General features: G+C 46.1%; 1 protein-coding gene across 3 annotated transcripts in view; it reads right to left on the reverse strand.

The window, feature by feature from the left end:
• Positions 1 to 245: 245 nt before the first annotated feature.
• SEPTIN6 (septin 6) overlaps positions 246 to 20,629 on the reverse strand; it is a 31,027-nt gene continuing 10,643 nt past the window's right edge. For 2 of the 3 annotated variants that reach the window (XM_074915586.1, XM_074915587.1), the window contains exons 3-10: positions 16,751 to 16,946; positions 15,481 to 15,667; positions 15,080 to 15,241; positions 9,195 to 9,291; positions 8,769 to 8,937; positions 8,132 to 8,264; positions 7,288 to 7,478; positions 246 to 1,697 (exon numbers count right to left, since the gene is read on the reverse strand). In XM_074915586.1, the coding sequence (XP_074771687.1) occupies positions 1,673 to 1,697; positions 7,288 to 7,478; positions 8,132 to 8,264; positions 8,769 to 8,937; positions 9,195 to 9,291; positions 15,080 to 15,241; positions 15,481 to 15,667; positions 16,751 to 16,946 (1,160 nt within the window). In that variant the 3' untranslated portion in view covers positions 246 to 1,672. Of the gene's footprint in view, positions 1,698 to 6,010; positions 6,723 to 7,287; positions 7,479 to 8,131; positions 8,265 to 8,768; positions 8,938 to 9,194; positions 9,292 to 15,079; positions 15,242 to 15,480; positions 15,668 to 16,750; positions 16,947 to 20,629 lie in introns of those variants that run through there. The other variant, XM_074915584.1, reaches the window with a different exon arrangement.

Consider the following 20,629-nt stretch of genomic DNA (forward strand, 5'->3'; position numbering starts at 1 on the left):
TGTTGCTCTTCAAAATTCCAGGTAAACCAGTTCCCCCGTATTACCCTGTCTTGTCACACAAATTACAAGACACTTCAATTTTAGACACCATGCAAGTCAGTAAAAGAGCTTCTTTCCAAGACACTAACACTGAAGATTTGTTTCCCCCCCTCCCCAGACATAAGACCCTTAAACTCTTCTAGAAGTGGCAGTCTTCTCCCTCAGACCAAGTGCAGCTGGCGAAGACAGATTAAAAAAAGCTACAGAGAGAGAAAAGGGAAAAAAAAAAAGAGAAAAAACCAGAAGATTAGCAAAAAAGAGAAAGACATTCAAAAAGCAGGAAAAAGAGATGCAACATGAAAACAGCTGACAGGATAGAACCTCCTTGTGGTACCTCAACTACTTCAAGGAAATCACACAAGTAAAAACTTTTTTTCTTTAAAAAGAGTCTATATAACTTTAAATAACATTCTAATAAGGCAAATGGTGAAGGAAGAACAGCCAGTGACCTGCAATATGTTAAAAAAAAGCCACATTAAATGTTTTTTTTAGCAGATAATCTAGAAATCATTGACAGACTGATGTTGACTGGTTTTGGGAGCAGGCCAACATTCGATAGTAGAGGAGGAAGTAAATACTCAAATTATTTTAACTTGCTTTAAAAAATACCAAACCACAAAACAGTCAAAGACTTGTATGGGAAATAAAACTGTATTTATGGTGAAGCAGAATACCTGAGAAAATACATTGCAATCAAGAGTTTTAACTGCCTTAACTGCTGGAAACAGAGGCCAGACCGCTGTCTGATCTGGGTTACTGCACAAAGTTTGCTGCTGCCACGAGCAGCTGGCCAGACTAACATGTTTTATGCAGAAACTGTTTGTGAGGCTTTAGCATCATCCAGACTACTTTTCTGGTAAAATTCTCAGCAGCAGCTTGCACTAAAACAAGCATTAGCTATCACAGCTAGGACTGAGGTGTACTTATCTTCCAAAAACCCAGGATTTGAAGGGGTTTTGTTGAAACTATTTGGCAGCATGCATCCTGATCTTTTGGGAGGGTCAGGACGTGTGGATTCAGCCCCACACAGAGACTTTTGCCCACACACAGCGCAAAGGGTCAGGGTCACAACAAGCAAGGCTGAAAGGGAAATGAGGATTACATGCTAGTCTTCAGGTAGCATGAATTAGCAAAAGAAAAAATAAAAGCAAATAAAAAAAGATAGATGATGTCATGAAAATGACACCAAGTATAAAGAGAAAAGAGGTTTTCTCGACTATGTGATAATTAAACTAAGGTGGTGGTATCATTTTAACGTCACCAATAAATACATTTAAACTGCGTTGTTATTTCGCCAGCAAAAATAACTCACAGAACTTATTCCCACATCCCTCATTTATCTGGGGAGAGGAAGCAGGAGAAAGGGGAATCCATTAATTTTAGGGGAAAAAAAAAAAAAGATTGTAGGATTTAAAGTTGCAGTATCCAAAACCTTGTTAGGACTAATTTTACATTGTTTAATAAAAGCAATAACCACCAGTACATAGTAAAGATAGAATCACGATGAGGATATAGGAGAGAGCAAGGGTAACACCATGGAAAGGTCACAGCTGAAATGCTGTCACATTTTATTAGACCCTCCGATTTAACAAGTAAATGAAGGTCCATTCCAGCCCATTGTATTCAGGGGTAATTACTCAGTACAGAGCCATGGGTTACTGTAAAAGAAGGGCAAAGAAAACAAAAAAACAAAAGAAGTAAATGTTAACCAGAATTCACTGTCTGATGAAGTCTTTATTTAAAAACAAAACTCATCCAGAAATACACAGAGAAGATAGATACCTGTGGGCAAACCACAGTTGCACTTGGCCAGAGTGAACTCCTGGCCCCGGTGAGCAAACACCCTCCTTTTTAGTGCAAATCTTGCCATAAAACAAGGCTTTTGCTGTATAGAAAATATGAGAAGCAACCTGGCAGCATCTGTACACTTCTAAACAGATGCCAAATAATTAAAAAAAAGGTAATACTTTTTGCATTAAAACCAGAAGTTGTTGGAATCACTGAGAAGAAAGTCAAAAGAAACACCATCGTCTTTCTTCACAAACACTGATATGTACAGCAAGATGACCAGCTTTCCCTGAGATTGGATCCAGGATGTGCATCCAGGCCAGCACACTGAGAGGGAGACAAGGCAAGAGATCCTTCGTGACCCCTGCAGCATTCAGAGAACACTTAGTTGCAAACCATGGATCCAAGTTTGAGAATCCCCCAAGCCTGGGGACTAGAGGTCTGGACTCAGGCCCACGCCTGTGAGGATGTCAGGTTTTGCAAAAAGTCCTTTAAAATGATTTGAGTCACACACGGCAGCACAGGGTGGGATAACGGGGGGGGTTAGATACAGCAAATTAAAAAAGGGAAGAGGGCAGGCAGTCTCTTGAGACAGCACATCCCACCCCATGGCAGCATCGGGTTGCATTCGCAGCGGTCCCACGATGGGGGCGAAACCCAGCCCACCAAGCAGCTGCGCTCTCTTACCATGCAGCGCTCACACAAAACGGAGGGAGGGACAAAGAGCCGAGCAACTGAGGGGACACTAGCCCAGCGCGCCCGCCCGGCAGCCTGCTGCTGCCCCAAGGGGAGAGGAATCAGCAATGAGCATCGCCTGCCAGTTCCACGTGGGCTACTGCCGAGTTCTTCACAAGAACCACCATAACCCAGAACGGCCAAGGGTGCAGCCTCTTGCTTAAAACAAAATGGTGAGCGCAGGAAGGGAGCAATGAGTAAAGGTGAGCAAACAGGCACAATGGCATAGCTGCGTGTTAACCGAATGTGGGGGCATTTGCTTCTGGTGTGAAGGGAAAGGTTCTACAGGAAACCCGAACTGAAAATGAAAGAAAAAGGCAGATTAATGGTTTTATGGATTAATGACAAAAAACAAAACAAGAATATAAATGTTTTCTAACACACACAACAAAAGAAGTGTTGCTAAGTGTTAATAAGGTTTAATTTGATTACAAAACATGCTTTATGCAGATGCACACATGCATACACGCACACACACTCAGCAGTGGGATGAATCAAATTTATTTTCTAAAACAATCCTTCCACAGTTTTGCAAGCTACAGGCCTCATCAACTGTGACTTGTTTGTATCCTTGCAAAACAGCGGAGCCCTGCAATACTTTACGGATCAATATGGAGAGTATTTTTCTGAATTCTGGAAAAGTACCATATATACATATTTAATTTAGCAAGGACAAATCCCCATTGAAAAAGGCACTGTCTGCATTTGTACAGCGGGAACAAAGAACTTCATTTGAGTCAAAGCCCAGCACACAACACTGTACAGTTATGAGGACTGCCAAAGCAATCCAAAACCAACAAAAATCAGTAATGTTCACTCTAACTGCACTTTAGCCGTGCCTTCGTACTCAGCATCAGAACGAACACTGTTATTCTTTGAGCTTATTTTTCCACATTCAGAGCCTGATAAGCAGAGAATCATTCTTTTCATTGTTTTACAGTTACCGTTGGCAGCAGAGACATTCATTCAACCGGACTGCTCAAGACAACTGCAAGCTCCAGTTCGAGTCAGTGCAAGACCCTTCTGAAGCTCTTCTGTTAAGTGGAACATCCCATTGAAATTAAATTCAAATGCCTCTCACTGACAGCGTAATGTTTACTTGCTTTTCCATTTCCCTTGGTGGAGCTAAGAGGGAAGGAATCCTGGAATCAGCTTTTCCCTATTTAAGGGCTGGAGAGAATATAAATCCTAGCTTTGTCTGCAGGGAAGGGTGGACTCGAGGCTGAGTTTTTAGAGTGTTTTATAGTTAAATGGTGCTGTTCCGACAGGTCCCTTCTCTGAGAGACCTGTGCACCTCAGCCTGGGGTGCTGCCACCCTTGCCTTGGATAATGAGTACTGCTGCTCTGTCAAGACGACTGACATTCCTGTGGGAGCTTTCTTCTTCCTCTCACCAGAGAATCAACAGCAAATTAAAAAGGCTCAATTAAACACATTCACTGTCATTAGCAGTTTAACTAATAATCCTAATGAGGATGCTGCTCTCCTGCCAGACAGGTGCATTTCTTGCACATCTTTGTTTAAATGAGCTTTCATTTTACAATAGATGCTGGCAGTTCACACTGCAGACTCTGCTTATGGCCAGGTTTGTTAACCCTTTCAGGCAACCTTATCTGTTCCACAAGCCTGCCCATGACTATGTGTCCACCTTACATCCCTGCTTACATGAAGGCAGAGACACTGTGGACAGAATCACAGCAACGGGAGCTGAGTAACACCCGAGACTCACAGTGTAACACCACTGACAGGGCTCTGCTCCAGTGGGAGCTCTCCACGCTTTGGCAAAACTCCTCAGAAACTCAAATGCTGGCCTTATTCAGGGGTAAAGTGCTCTGGCAGGCTTTCATACAGCCCTCTCCTACCACTAGCCTTAGCCTAACCGTGGGCACGCTTGTCATGGCTCCCAGGAGTGTGGGTCCCTGTCTGTCTGCTACAACTGAACACCCAATCCACGGGTGACCCATTGACTTAAAAATGTCATAAAGTCTCTCAGTCTACCTTCAGAGCCTTCCTTATCTGCTAAATGCTCAGTCCATCATCTCTTGTGGTTTTGGACAATCAACTATAATCAGTTAGCAGGTTTGGTTACTTGGTAGTACTTTCTTTAGAGCCCCCTCATACATACATACACACACACTCATACACACACACAGTTTGGTGATTCTCTGGTGCTTTGGGACAATGGAAAGCTCTATGTCTGGCAGATTTTGCCATCTGTTAATATGTGAAGGTGGGGATAGAAACTAGCCTTGCATCTACCTTCACCTGCACTGTAACCACAAGTTAACACTGCAACTTGGAGGGGTGGGAGGGAAGGAAGAGAGAGGGAACAGACATTTTCATGGCTAGCTGGGTTCTAACATCAGCACCACATCTCCATAGCAATTGTTGCCATAGTATCAACATGGCCTACATGATTAAAGAATCTATTTCTAAGGGAAACGAAGTAAAGAAAACTGAGCCAAGAAAATGCTGGGAAGGTTTAAAAGGAACAGGACCTAATCCTTATTTTTCTACATTTCATGTCCCAATACTGAGTCTCTCTGCATTTTACTTTGCAGAACTTTTAAACACAAACTTCACTGCATCCTTTTTCTACAACTACATATGTAGAGAGAGACTGGTAGAGCATGTATAGAAGGGTGAAAGCAGAGGAAGAGAGGCATAATACTTATAGGCTTCTGCACTTGCACAGCGTCTGCTTTTTTAGGAACTGTAACTGATCCCACTGTGAGGTCTATATTAGTTAATGACGCTTACCAGGACAATGTGCCTCATGCACCATGCAGCCAAACAGCAGCTAACTGTAAAACAGCATACATGTAAGAGCTAATAATGATGACAATGATGTAACAACATAAAAAAATCAACAGAAACAAGTCATGATTAGTGCAAACCGGGTTTAAAAGAATCACCTGGGAAAGAAAAAGGCTAATGTATTGCCAGCCACTAGTAAACAAGATACAATTAAGCTACAGCTTGTGAAATTCATGGATTGTTAGAGATATTTATGATCCAAATACTGAAATGAATTATTAAGGACAACTGGAGAAGTTACAGAGTACAGAAAGCAGCACCATTTCTAACACAGCTATCTTCCTGGAGGAGAGAGAGGCCTAACACCTTCCCAAGCCTTACTCAAGCACTGATCTATCTCTTTCATGGAGTTTTCTGTGCCTTTCTGTGTCCTTGACCGCCAAGGACAGTACCAACACTTTTCCATATGAGCGTGTCAAGGAGCTCTTCTCAGATCAGAACTGCTGCTAGGAACAGGAGTTCAACTTGGGCCACAGCAACTAATTGCTCATACTATAGAGCATGCTGTCTCCCTTTTCTGCACTCCCGACCCCGACTGATCTCAGGGCTGAAGTCTGCAGATGTCCGAGGGCTCTAAGCACGAAAGAACTCGGCTGTGTATTCCTCACAGTCCAGGCTGGGGAGAGAAGTCTGTCCCCAGTCAGTCTCAGGCTCCTCAGTATGGAAAGATATTAAAACCCCCAAAGGTAATTCAAAAGAGCAAATCAAAATACACAGTGGAAAAAGGAACGGATAAGTGAGAAGAGGGCAGCACTAGCTGCTCATTGCAAAAGAATGTTGACACTGAAGCAGCTCCAGCTAAAAACTAAAAGACTAAACCAGAATCTTGTTCTGGCTATTGGGGTTTTCCTCTCCTGTTTCATTTGATTCCAAGCTTAGCAGTCAAGGGGTATCTTCTCTGACAAACAGTCCTGTCAGCTCTTTGGGCACATGCCTTATTGTTCACATTAACAGCACTTCTCCACGTGCCTAAGACTACATAGTGCAGGCAAGATTTACTCTGGATTTGCCCCAGGGATGTGCAGAGAGGGGATTATGGCAGCGGCGTAGAAACCAGACCCTTGTTTATCTGCACACTGCTCTTTGTACACAGGCTAAGGTGGCACAGCACTCTGTTTCGGGAAATGTACCACAGCGAGAAGAAACTGCTCACTGCTAGGTGAGCCGGGAGGACTGTTTCAGCTGTTCAGCTGGTTGCTCTCGACCAACTGCATAGCATTAGGAGCCTGGCATGGCCACTGCAGACAGCCCAGATCACAGGACCCTGATGAGGGGCCGGATCCTGTCACACCAGTTCCTGGCACGGAGAACTCCTGCTAAAGCCATGCAGTATCTCTCACTATTCCTGTGGAAGGCAAAAAGCCGATTTAGGGCTGGAGAAGAGTACTAGCACTAATAAGAAGCTATGGCTTGTCCCCTGATTTTGCTGCCTTACATATTGCAGATTCCAGAATTCACTACTATTAGTCTCCCTGAATAATTTCCACAGTGTAAGCTTTTTCCCAACCTAAACAAATAAGACCCTTGCGACAGAACACGCTCCTCCCTGGAGTACCAGGACATCCCTGCTACCCACACACCCTAGCCTTGGTAGCCAGTATTGTTCTACTTCATTATAAATACTGACAGACCAAGGGAGGAGCACAGAATCTCGGGGAATAAAAACAAGTTCAGCCTCTCCCATGCTATCAGCAAGCAATGAGGGAGGTTAGCACTGCTTCCTGCTCTTCAGGATGATTGCTAAAGGTAAAATGCTTCCAGCTACTGCTCAGCCTTACTAGGGATTAAATCTGGCTGCAAACCTGCCCCTGATAAGGACTGGCTAGGTTGGGAAAGAGGTATGAACACCCAGAAAAATCGTAAAGGAGAACCATTACCAAAAAGCAAATACCACTGGGTTAGCAACTTACTTTTTTCTTTCCTTATCTCTTTTAAGGGTTTGCGATCCTCCAGCCTGTTGAGCCTGAGATTGGAGCAATTCAGCTGCTGTTTTCCTTTGTTTGAATGCATTTACTTCATCATCCAGAGACTTCTTCTTATCCTCTAGCTTCTTTTTTTCATCCTGATGTAACTTCTTCAGGCGATCAAACTTTTCGTGCAGCTAGAGCGAAAGGAGAGAGGTGAGCAGGACCCAGCACTACCAGATAGTTCTGTTCACAGGAAAAGAGAAAGACGGAAGGATCGCATAAGATCCACTGGTTTCTACATCATTTCTAGCCCTGAGTCGATGCTGCATAGACAAAGGGCAGGGCACAGTCTACTTCCACAACAGCTTACAAACCAGGCAGTGTTCTAGTGATGCACCATTGCACAGATTAATAATAGAGGATTGGGAGAATGCAACTGTAAAAAAAAAATTTAATCCACTTCCTGGAGTCTCTGCCTTATTCCGCTTTAAAGGTCAGTAAATTAATGGATTTTTCACAATGCTGAAGAAGTGTACAGGTATATTTTTTTACATAACAAGCTTATATCGGGGGCTATTTCTCTCCTCGAATTTTGCCACACTGCAACTCTCCATCAGAATCAAGACTACGTCACTTTCATGGTGCAGTAAGTTGTACACTACAAGCACTGTGATCTAGTTTTATCCTACAGGACGAACAATTTAATGTCCTCAGGACCTCAAGTTAAACTTTAGACTTCTTGATAAGTCCTAAATCACACTCTGCAGAAAGTGCTTTGGCAGCAGCTACCTACTGGGAGCGGCTCTATCACTCACAAACATGAAGAGACAAGTACTGCAGTCTTCACCTCTTTTTCAGCCTCCTTCAGCTCTGCTTCTTTTTCCTTGACCCTCTGGACAAACATTTGCCTCATTGCCTCTTCCTTTTTCTGCAGTTCCCCCAGAAACTCGTTTCTTTTCGCTTCGTAAGTTTCTTGTAAGCTAAAAGGAAAGTAAAGTCCAGTGATATGACTTGGAACAAACTCTGCTTCCCCCGAGTCTCTGAAATCAGGCCCTCCCCATGAATATTGCTTGCCCACAGCACCTTTGCTACTCACCCACCCACGTGTATCCAAGGTTTTCTTTATTCAACTGTTTCTGGGGTCTGTAAGCTCTTGCACTTTTCTGTATGCTAAATGTTGGGCAATTCAAAGAGACCAGCTGGCAACAAACACTAGTTCAGAGGGACACTGCTGTACCTCTGCAGCACAGACATTTTTACTCCTATACTTGCAGTTTCACAGTCAATCTTGCACACACTCTCTGTGTTTTAACCTTCCCTCTCTCAGCCAGCACCTTTGCTGGAGTCTGGATTTATCTGACCTGGCAGGTTTTCTTGCTACATTGGTTCTTTACAGGCTTTCTCAAGGACACACAAATACACACACATGCAGTTCATCCACAAATGTCTCCCTTGAGCTCTCCTGTCCCCTCCAGGGATCCCACCTGAAGGGCTTGCTATCTGGATCAGTGTCCTTGAAACCCATCTCTTCCAGTTTACATCGCCGGTACAGCTCATAGTGGCGTGTGTGGGTCTGTTCGCGAAGGTCTTCCATGTTCACACGGATCAGCATCTCCCGCAGTTTCACGAAGTCACAGTGAGCTTCATTCTCCACTATAAGACATGATAAGGAGTAAGATAGGGGCAGAAATAAAGGTCTCTTCCCGCATTCCCCACCTGTCTATTCCTCCAACAGGTTTAACAGCCCTTCCGAGAAAACTATCACTATAGACCTGACATGAGGATTTAACAAAGGACAACTCCCAGTGAGATACTAAAGTCCAGCAGGCTTCTGCTCTCTCACGAGAGCCCACGGTCTTCTGGAAGAAGTGTCATCATTCATAGCATGAAAATCCCAGGGCTCAACTCACCCTGCACTGTGCCCCAGGGGTACTGACGAGCTTTCATCATTTTGTTTCCTATTTTCATCTCCTCTGTGCTCCCGATCACTGCAAACGGCAAGTGGGCCTGGAACACATTCAATGATACCCAAGTTAGTCCCTCTCAATTCTGGCTGATTTGCCAGCACACAGAGATTAGCACAGCCACTGAGCAAGACAGTCATTATGCACACACTAATCTCAGGGAGTCTAGTCACTGGCCACTAGCCCAAGACAAGGAAGGAGAAGGGAGGGTCCTTTTTGGAAACCTTGTTAGCGCTACCACTCTATATCCTCTACCTGGCTGATCCTCCCAGCCACGGGGTCTCAGGTGAGGTGAGCCAGTGCAAGACTAGCATCAGAATGACAGCTTGAACAACGTGCTGCATGGCTCTGACTGCGGTGCTGTCCCGGGGGCTTGCCATGGCTGAGGAGAACATCTGCACAAGCACAGAAGCAGTAAGAGGTCTTGGAGCCTTCTTTATTTTATCCCCCCACCACTCCCTCAGCTCACACTGGAGCACAAGACAACTTGCTCTAGCAGATCATGAGATCAAAGTCCCTCTTCACCCCCAGAGTAACAGCTTCTTCCTCCCCACCTGCTTCACCCCTGGTGAGGAAGGATGAACACATCTCTGCACCATCTGCATGTGCCCCGAGGTCTGCCCCAGGCTTTGCTGGGAAGGGCCTCTGCATTCCCTGGGGCTGGGCTGAGCCTGCCCCATCCTAACACTCCATAGTGCCCCACACTTCCTGCTGCTGTGTTGGGGCTCACCCTCAGCACCCCCTCTCCCAACTCCCATAGCACTCCTTTATCAAAACTGGTTCTGAGAAACCCAAAGAAGTGCCAATGACGTTCTAAAAAGCTCATGATGTTAATGCTACACACAGCCACTGCTAGGTGGCTGCATAGCTAGAGGACAAAGGAGGCCAAATCCAGGGATCACACCCATGCGGAGGGATCCTGGGGACAGCAGAGCTGTATTGCTAACTCAGCTGTGCCTTGTTACACTCTTCAAGCCCAGGCGCACACTCCAGAGAGTACAGTTGTTACAAGTACCTGAAGGCTGACTAAGAACAAGGCTTGTCAAACTCAGAAATAAAAAAAAGTCACTTCTCAGTAAAGAAGGTACTTTTTGCCTTCTGCAGAGAGACTGAGATTTGCTCAGTGCAAGCTCAGCAGAGTTGGAATAGAAACACTCCCAACACCTCTCTGGGCTCACAAGACCTCTCCTTATGCTCCCCTCATTCCCCAAATTCAGGCAGGCAAGCAAACCCCCCCAGACACTGCTATTGTACTTGGTTGCATTTATCTGTCGTGCAATAAGTGAGATCTCTGCCCACCTCCACTTGCTCCTGGGAACTATACTGCATTCTACCGAGCAGCAAAGAAGTGCAGTGTTTCAGCACTTAAAAATAAAGTTGCCAGCTCCCTGCACCCACCCCTTCTGCTGAGTTTTGTGCAGTGACATTTGTTAGTTAGACCTTTTAAAGTGCACTGAGTTCTGGGCAATTAAAAGGGCCCCAGAAAGCCAACTATATGGAACGAGTGACCCTGGATTGCTCTCAAGAGCAGGTAGTGAAGTTCTAATTCCACAGGTTATCTGAAAACTTGGACAAGTTCACGACAGCTGGTACAAGCAAAGATTTCAGAGATATGTTTCCTGCTTTCGGAGTGTGGCTTCATACAGTCAAATTGCAAATACAGCAAAACTGCCTGCAAGCACTCACAAAGATGGGCTCTTCAGCTTTTACTCCCTGGCCTCCCAGCTCTTGCATGGGACACACACAGCATAAGCAGGGCTGGTGCTCAGCCTGAGGGGGCCACCCCAAGCCATGCAGAGGCTCTGTGCACTGGGACCTCCTGGGTTGCTCTCCATGCCGAGTTACCTTTGCAATCACACCGACATGCCAGCGCCTGGAGAGGCACGGGCCAGCATGGTGCTGTGCCTGCTCTGCACAGGGTAAGTTCCCAGCAGGAGAGGCCAAGCAGCAGAAAAAGGAAAGTGGTCTCCCAGGCTGAAGGAATCTGATTTTCAGCAGAAGGCTGTCTATTCCCCTGCAAAGGGCAGGGGATACAAAACATTGGAGGAGAAGGAAACAAAGCTGTCCCAACTGAACAGCCTCTGTACTGCAACAGGAGTTGCAACAGGAGTGGTAGTAGCCAACTTTTAGAGGAATAATTTGTCACCTCGCCTCTACAAGCTGTATTTTTTCCTGCCTTTCAAGACAGGCCACACACAGCAGCAGCACTATCCACAAACACTTCTGCACACGGGGTCAGGAGGAACTGTCAGCAGTCCCTGCAGAGCAGGTCACTGCCTCTCCACAGGCTGCAAACAGGCCTTGCATGTCCCATGAGTCCCGCTGTGCAGCCACTGTCAGGCAGCCTGACTGGGGAGGGGGCAAGCAGAGAGCCCAGGGCCAAGCAAGGGCCACATGCCACTTTCGGCTGCTCTGGGAGAAACTGGAGACATCACACCAGTGGGACATGCTGCCTACTGCCAGACACTGCCTGGGCTCTTCACCTACTGCAGGCTGAGCTCCTCACTACAGGATGCACTGGAACTGGTCTGTACTGTCCAACTGCTGGAAACTCTGGAACGCCCCAGGTACTAAACCCACAAAGGCCAGAGCCTTCTCTGCAGGTCTACACAGTGCTATTTCCAGAGGAAAAGCCACTGCAGTTCTGTGGCACCTGAGGTTTCAGGGCAGCAGCTTCCCCTCCAGGACACAGGATCAGGTGAATGTTTGCTAGTGGCAACATGCTCCTCACTGGTGACCCTCTCCTCCACAGCACACTGGAGCTGCCCACTTCTCTTCCCATCCTCCTGGGTGAGAGCTTCCAGACCTCCCTGTTCTTCAGACTGTCCATGAGGAGCATCTCATGGTCAGCTTCTCCCACAGATATTAATGCTTTTTGTTTGTTTCATATTGAGGTCTCTGGGAGAGTGAAGTAATGGGATTTCCAAGGGACAAGGCAAACGACGGGAGCAGGAGAAGCAACCCAAGACAGTGGCAGAAACACCATGCTATGGCCACACAGGTACAGCCTGAACCTCAGCTGTCCATGGGCCTGGTTACCCTCAACAGCAGAGTCATTTCCTCCACTGGTATCAATCGTATCAACTGTTCAGCTGCTGTCTTTGCCAAGGAAAAAGTGCTGGTGATTTCCTTCTTCCATCAGCAACGAAGTTCCAGCTCCCACCATGTGGGACAGCTCATGTAGCTGCATGTGGTTTCATTTAACTAGCAGGTGCAGGGAGAATATTTTCTTCAATAATTAGACTAATTCATTCAAAATGGAAAAGCCAATAGGGAGTTGAAAGAATAGGAGAGCTTGTTCTTCTTATTTAAGAGCAAAATCCAGATGGGAAGAGACCTGAAGAATTTTGGACAGTGTTTTCTCTGAACTTGTAAATAAATGCTTGGTGGAATTCTCAAAGAGATGAAATCTGTTTCAAGGAAAATCAGGCATCTTACTCTGAAGAGTTGTTTAATCTGATTATTTTCTAAATACTTCACTTGATGCCTTTGTTCATGGTTAAATACTTTTGTTTCTGATTATGATGGCACAGATTTTAAATCCTTCAGTTAATCAATTCCACCAGATCAAACAGTATTTTCTCTGTTTGGTATGCCAATTTGGACTGCAAAATACTCTGGAAAAAAATTTCAAATGCATCCAGCACAAGTGTATATAGTAAAATGCATACGAAATAGTGAGTTTGCATATTTTAAAGCCTAATTTTACTTTTCATGTGAAAGACAACTAACGCAGGTTACAATCAAAACATTCAAACCAGTCTCAATTTTCTCTCTAATTAAAAAAGAAAAAAAAAAAAAGTAACTGATCCAGAGAACTTGCCAGTCAGCAAGAAGCATTACTTAAATATGAAGACTGCATTTATAACCTTTCAAAGATGTTGATCTGTAACAGGCAAAGATAATGACACTTTCTGTAGAGAAGTACAAACACAAAGGTTAAGGCATCTGATTCAAATCGAAGTTTCCCATTCCTCAATTTTAAATATGACTAAAATTGGTAATTTAAGTCACAAACCTAAATCAGCCCATCCTGACTCTTCTACTGGTCTCAATCTCTCCACAAGTTCATCTTACCTGAAGCATAAGCAGATTTGTCTTATGTTACTAATAAAATCAGCACTTGGATACAAATGTTCCAGGTCTGCAAAAGTGGCTTGATCAGATTCAGATTCTGGCCTGCTTAGTTCTCATAAACCTGGTAATCATGATTTATATCACTTTAATGGAGGGTTTAAAGGGTTGATCTCTCTGTGCAGCAGCTGACATAACCCAGAACATCTATGACTTGAGACAGCGATTCCCTCCCAGGAGACATGTAAATGGCTGAAAGGAAAGATGAGCAGAAGTTTACCTCTGCCCTCAGAAGGGCCAAGGGGAGAGGACTTCTCCCTTTGTCATCACACCTCTGGTTCCTTGAGGACTCAGTGATGTTGCATCTTCATTTCCATGAGTAACTGTACTCCTACATAGTGAGAGCACTAAACACTGAGAAAGATGCCATCACAAAACTACTCTGTCCAGGAAACCACCACTGATAGCTCTTATGTTAGGACAAACTTCATGTTTCTTTCAGGCTTCTCCACAAGACTCTACAACTATTAATACTAGATCAAGACTACACAAAAGCACATCAGCTAGACCTGTACTTCACCAGCAGCAGTTAAGCAACTTCCCCTACTTGCTTTCCTGTAAAAACCTTTCTGGAAAAGGGAGCATGATCAGATGTGCTGTCAGAGGTGCCAAGGGACAGCTTCCTCCATCTTTAGGGAGCCGCAGACAGGCACCCACAATGCTGGGAACGCCAGAGCCAGAACAGGCACCTGCAGACACCTCAAGACATGTTTGGCCCAAGTTGTGTACTGCTTTTCACACGTTGCTGGTTAACTCCTTGCCACAGGATCCTGGAAGTTCACTGGTGGGGGGGCATCAGGTGATGTGTGGGACAGAAATCTAGAGAAACCCTTGAGCTGAACAGGGTTAGATGCTGGGGAAAGTATGTGGGGGAAGTGAAGCAGCACACACACTCCCTCTCTTCTTATATACTCCAAAAGTGACCAAAAGCAGATGTTTAGGGAAGAGGAGGGCCACTGCTCCCACCCTTGTGTTTTATTTCTCACATCAGCACATGGATATAGCTCAAGGGAAGCCAGTGTGCTCTAACCAGCCTCGTTGTATCCCCCTGACCATCTGTTCTGGCCAAGAGCACCAGAGGCAAAAGGCAAACCAGACCAAGGACCTAGCTAAGTAACCTGATCAATAATAAAACAGCTACTCAGTGGAGACAGAAGTCCCAAAACCAGCCAGGTGAAGTGGCTCTGCTGCAAAGACAGCCATGGGCAAGATGAGACACCCCGGAGGCAGGGCTTTGCAGGAAACACCAGCCGAGGAATGCAAAACTATTTGGTGTGAAAAACGCAGGGTGAGGAGCAGAGTGGTAAATGTCTGTAGACAGCCTGCCCCTCAAACCAGATGGGTAATACCCATCTGATTAACTCATAAGCCAGGCCTGTCCTTGCCCTGCACAGCCAGGCCTCACCATTTGTCTGATTTCCTACATGTCCCTCAAAAGCTATGCCTTAGGACAAGGAAAGGGTTAAAAGACAGTCTGTTTTCTGACTAGAAAATCCCACCAGAGAGGCAGTAAGTAGTCTACCACAAGGCTCTGTTAGCCTAGGATGACACTACAAGGATGGGATCCCTGTAGAATCCTTTGGTTTTAAGACACAAAATAAAAAGGAAAGTAGACTTAAGAAGCACCCCAATGTGGGCCACCAACCTCTACAGTGACAGTGCTGTTCTGGGGGAGGAGGAAGCATAGAATCACTTACATTCATTGTCCCATTTATCTCCGCCACTGATTCATCATCCGTTGGGAACTGGTAGATCTGAACCCCATTACTGACCAGTTCACTTGTGATTTTAATTTTAAATTTGGTCAGCTCACTCTTGGAAATGGCATCAGATTTGGCAATGATGGGAATGATGTTCACCTAGAAAAGAAGAGAGTGGTAAGAAATCCTCAGCTTTGCTCCAGGGAGTTTTTTCCAAGTCTGCAATACAACTTACAAAAACTTAAAAGTGCTCAATAGATCTACAGGATTTATCTGCCAACTCAGTCGTCTCCACTAGCGTAAGGGCTATTCAAAGTGGGGAGATGTTCTCTGGAAAGGCAGCAGCATTTCCATCACACACATAGCAAACCTGCTCAGTAAGAGTTAAATGTGCCTACCTTGCTGTCAAGCTTCTTCATTGTTACCAAGTCCAGGGATTTCAGAGAGTGGCCTGTTGGGGCAATGAAGTACAAGCAAGCATGGATCCGGGTGTCATGGTAGTTGTGCAAGACCCTTTTTATCTTCAGTTCTTCTTGCAAGTAGGCTTCAAACTGAGCATCAATGAACTCAACAATGGGCTTATAGCTTTGGTGGAAGGAAAAAAAAAATAAAATAAAGAGTTGGACATTGTGCAGTCAGGAAGGTAAACAGACAGTGCTCCTTTGCTTGCTTTTAAGAAACAAGCTGCTTGTTAAATTTCACTTCCCAAGACCAATTCTCTCAATCTCCCTTCCTGCCCACCCGTAAGAAACTTTACAGTTGCAGTACACCAGCCTGTTTGACAAAAACAGTCCTGGGGATTCAGCAGAGGACAGGAGACAGGCCATCCTCTCCAGGGAAAGTGGACTCTCATAGTTTGAAATGTGAGGGCAAGAGACTTTTAAAAGGAAGGATAATGGAGACACAGTAGTAGTGTGAATGTAGACCTTGCTTGCACTGAGGGAGAGGACAGCTTGCTGCTCTCACAGCCCCAGGTCCTGCCGGTGGAAGATACATCTCCATACAGCACTACCTTTGCCCAGCGCTCTGGGGCAGAAAATCCCTGCAACTCCCTTTCAAGGCTGTCTGAATACAGAGCCTGTCAGACTCATAGTGTAAAGGACATCAGCGCATCTTAAAACTGAAAAGAAAATCTAACAGACAGACCCTCAACAAAACAATTCCCATCTGCAATGCCTCCATGAAGATGCACGTTGGAGACAGTCTGGTGAAATGGCACATGCCTTAACTGCCACGCTCCAGCCACATCGGGACATGAGTTGCCAGAAATACTTCCCCAGGGTATCTCACTGCTCATTTATTGTGCTTCCTTTGGCAACACAGAAGAGCCTGACAGAAGTGGCTGTTAAGCCAAGTGGTCACTAGACCATGCTAACAGTTTGGTCGGCAGCTCGTGGTCAGCACAGCACAAGGAAACAAGCACAGATGCCCTAGAGCTCCTCACCAGATGAATTTGGGCAGAAGGCTGCCAGCAAGGTAAATATTCCTCTGATAGCACGGGAAAAGCTGCTTTGATAGCTGGAGCAGTGCTGACACACCAAGCCTCTGTCCTCTCTTCTACCTGTCCCGTCCCAAAGAGGCAACAAGGACAACCCATAAGAAGGAAGGAGGAAAACTACAGTGCAGTCTGGCCCGGTCATGATAGAGCCTCTCTCCCTCTTCACTCACCTGTCCTCTTTGTTAATCTGATCTCCAAAGCCCACTGTGCTCACAATAGTCAGTTTGAGGTTGACGTTGCTCTCCTGCAGGTCATAGGTATTGGATTTCAGCTGGACCCCAGGCTGTGAGTGAGACGCTGGGTCACCTTCAAACTTAGTGTTGAAAAGTGTGTCCATGAGAGTTGACTTACCAAGGCCAGTTTCCCCTATTGGAGAAAAAGACAGTTGAAATGTTCTGTTGAATATTAACATGGCTTGGCCTTTCAGCTTCCAAACATTAACAGGGGTGAAATTGTAGCAGATGAAAGCAGATCTCATGCTCCAAAGGGATCGTCTGGCAAGCAGAAAGCCATGTACAATGGGAGGCCTGTATTCCGGGAAAATTACATTTCACAGTCTAATGGCCATTAAAATTGTTAGAAAATAGAGATGAAAAGAAAGAGGTGAAGAGGCAAAGGGGAAAGCATCATTCAGATCCTACATAAACCCACAACTACACTACAGAAGATGCTGTTGTGATTAAAAAGTGTGAGAGGGAATGGGGCTCATTGCCATTTCCAAAAAAAGATGCTCCAGATCAGCATGCTTCTAATAAGCAGCCACTGAAATAGCCTCCTTCTGCACAGAAACACTGAGAGCTGGTTCCAGTTCTACAGCAAGTTGTACAGTTGGTTTCTTGTACCCACAACAGATTGAGTTGGGGGATCAGCCTTCTAGACTGGGAGGGGACATTTTCTGTAATATCCGTTTTCCATACCTTAGGGGCTACACAAGCTACAATACTCTAAAATCTGCTTCCAAAAGTTCTGCAGCATCGAACTGTTATTTGGATTCCATCTATCAATGGGGAATTATTTCCTTGTCTGGAAGAAAGAGACAAATCCCAGAGACCAGTCTTTTAGATACATCCCAGGAAGAACAAAACAAATCCCTCCGTGCACTCACTGCACAGGGGAGCCTCCCTTACCACGCTCTGACAATGGAGCCAGCTTTCCGAGCTCAGAGGATCTGACTGTGCTAAACCACTAAGCAGTCTGGTTTGCTGCCTTGTGAGGGCTGTTGTGTTGGGGAAATGGCGATTTCTTGAGCTGCCTAGCTGGCTTTTGCTGAAACTTTAACAGCCGGCCGAACCCCACCCACTGTGAAAGCTGCTCCTCCAGCCTGCTGTGGGACCAAGGGAGACTGTGTCTGGCTGCAGCAGCCTTCCTCCCCCTCCCTGAGCCTTCAGCTCCCGACCAAGACAACTTCATCATTTTCCTGCTTTGCTCAGAAGAAAAGAGCTTCTTATTTTTGTAGGTTTAGAGCTCTGCAACAGATCCAAAATTGCATGAAATGCCCAATTCAACAAGGGGAAACTCCTCCCCATCCTCCCCCGTCCAAATCTCTGAGCCTCACCCCTATGAGCAGGCAAATTCTTCTCTCTTGGCCTCAGAAGGGACTTCTCACTCTCACAGCTGAAGTACATGACAGGCAGGGCAGGGCAAACATCCACTGCCCAGGGAACTGAGTGGTCTCAGATTGCCAGGATCATGTGTCAAGTATCTTTCCAGAGGCAGCAACATTCATTAACATTTGAAAGTCAATGCACACCTTGAGCTGCCTGGGAGCCAGCTAAAAGCTTGTGCTCCATCACCAACTGATGCCAGCTACGGCCAGAACAGCCACAAGTCCAGCTGCTCTTCACACCAATCTTGTCTGCAATCTGAAGGGGAGAAGAGGGAATCAGCACCAGGAGCTGATGTTGCTGCAATCCCTTCTGCTACATCAATGCACCAGCCGGATCTACCGCCGACCAGAGTGCAGGGGCACCAGGAAGGGAGTGGGACTCAGCAAAGCACAAGGTTATCTCTATCGCTGGAAGAATGAGCTGGACCATCCAGAAGACTCATGGCTGACCACAGCAAGCCCTTCATTGACTTGAAATCTCATAGTCTGAGCTTCTGGGGTACCATTTTCCCCATACAGGGAGCAGGTGCGCAAAGCACAGCAGACCAGAGTGTCGCCACAGTTCGGACATGGATTTTGAGAGTTAACAGCAGACAGCCTGCACGACCTGCCAGGCCTTTCTCAGGGATTCCAGGAAAACGGCAGCATAAAAAAAGAAAAATCTAAACAGCCTGAGAAGGCTGCAGCATTTCCAGAGCCCCTGCCAAGGGATGGGTGGGACAGAGCAGGGGGTTGGCTGCTTGCCTGCAAATGCCAGGATCCCTGATAGGGCATCCCAGGACAGGGGAGCTCACAGCCCTGGGGTGCGGGAGCATCATCCACACACCAGCCTGCAAAGCCTCCTCCTGTGCTGCTGCCCCACGTTCTCTGTCCCACTGCCTGGTGGGCCCCAGAACAGGGTTGGATCCAGCAGTCCATGCCCCAAGCCCCCAGGGCTGCAGGACAGGGTGATGGGGGAGCAGCAGCAGCAACCAGGGCAGGGAACTGCTCTCTGCAGCGAGGGCTCAAGGTCACGTGTAGATCATGCTGGCTTCCAGGCAGACAAAACACCCTGTAAGCCACCTCTCCTTTCTGCTTCCTCCTTCTTTAGGGCAAAAAGTGTTCACATGAGGCGAAGACTATTGTTTAAACACATTCTGAACCTGCTAATCATTGCCTACTTTAAATCAATCTGATGTGTTGTTTCCAGCAAGAGTGACTTTAACTATCAGAGGGGCCAGGAGAAGTGCTAAGAGGTGCAGGCAAATTTTCAAGACATGCTTTTATAATTCATCTCGTGCCAGCTACACAGGGCCAGCAAAGGCAACTCTGAATTGACACACTGAGGTTTTCCTTTTGGAAGGGGAAGATCAGAACTGGTAACGCATTTTTCCACAGGTGCGAGTTGCCCATCTGAACACCTACTTCATGTTAAAACACAAAACACCCAGCCAGTAACATGGCATCTCAACCGTGAAGTCTGCAAACCAGAAATGACCTTCAGCCAGCAGATACACCCGTGCCCACACTGTGTAACCCCACTGACAGGGCACAGCATTAAAGCCTGCCAGGGAAGAGGATGGAGGAGAGAGGAAAGACTATCTCAGCTAAAAGAAACACGATGTTAACACTGACGGAGTGACATGAGATGGTGAAAGATTGAAGATGTCAATAATAAAGTGCTTTAACTGTGTTAAATATGACCAGAGCTAGGGAGCAGTGCTACTCTGAAGGGCAAAATGACAGAAGAGAGGATTTCTGAATCTCCTGGGAGTTTCTGCCTCACGCAGAGGCAACTTTCTGCTGGCTGGAAGATGTAAACAGTGCCAACTGCTTTTTGAAAGGACAGGAGTCCAGATGGAACAGATGGTCTGATGAAAAGGACAAGTAGTCTGTGCTTGTTCCAGCGACAGCGCTGGAATCTTCTCCAAAAAGCGGAGACGATGAATGGGGATTAAGGGAGGCAGAGTTACCGTGGAAAAAGCAGCGGTGTATGCAAACCAAGTGAGAGGCGTCCTTGGCAGGGAGATTATTTCCTGATGTCAGGCTTATAGGCACACATGTGATTTGATCTCCAAAACTGTATTTAGGATTATGCAACTCGGCAGTGGTCTATTCTCCTGAAACAGGGCTGACAAAACGCTGTGGGGAGGACAGGGTAGGGAGGGTGACCTTTACTGTTAAGAGTACTGCACTGGGAAACTCTGACAGTTATTGAAAAGCTGTAGCATTGTGCCTTTAAAGCATCATGGGATGAATTTTTGCTGTTAAGCCTGATAAATCTCAGAGATGCCAAAAAAAAAAAAAAAAAAAAAAAAAAAGGTGAGAGACACCATAGCAGTCAGGCTCTGGACACACAGCATCCCTACACCAGTGCCCAGAAGGCACCATCCACTCTAAACAGCTGACAGCCTGCCAGGCTAGAGACACTGTGCTGGGCTCCCTGCATCTCCTCTTGGTCTCC

The sequence above is a fragment of the Athene noctua genome, chromosome 11 (genome assembly GCF_965140245.1).
Source record: "Athene noctua chromosome 11, bAthNoc1.hap1.1, whole genome shotgun sequence".
NCBI classification, from domain to species: domain Eukaryota; kingdom Metazoa; phylum Chordata; class Aves; order Strigiformes; family Strigidae; genus Athene; species Athene noctua.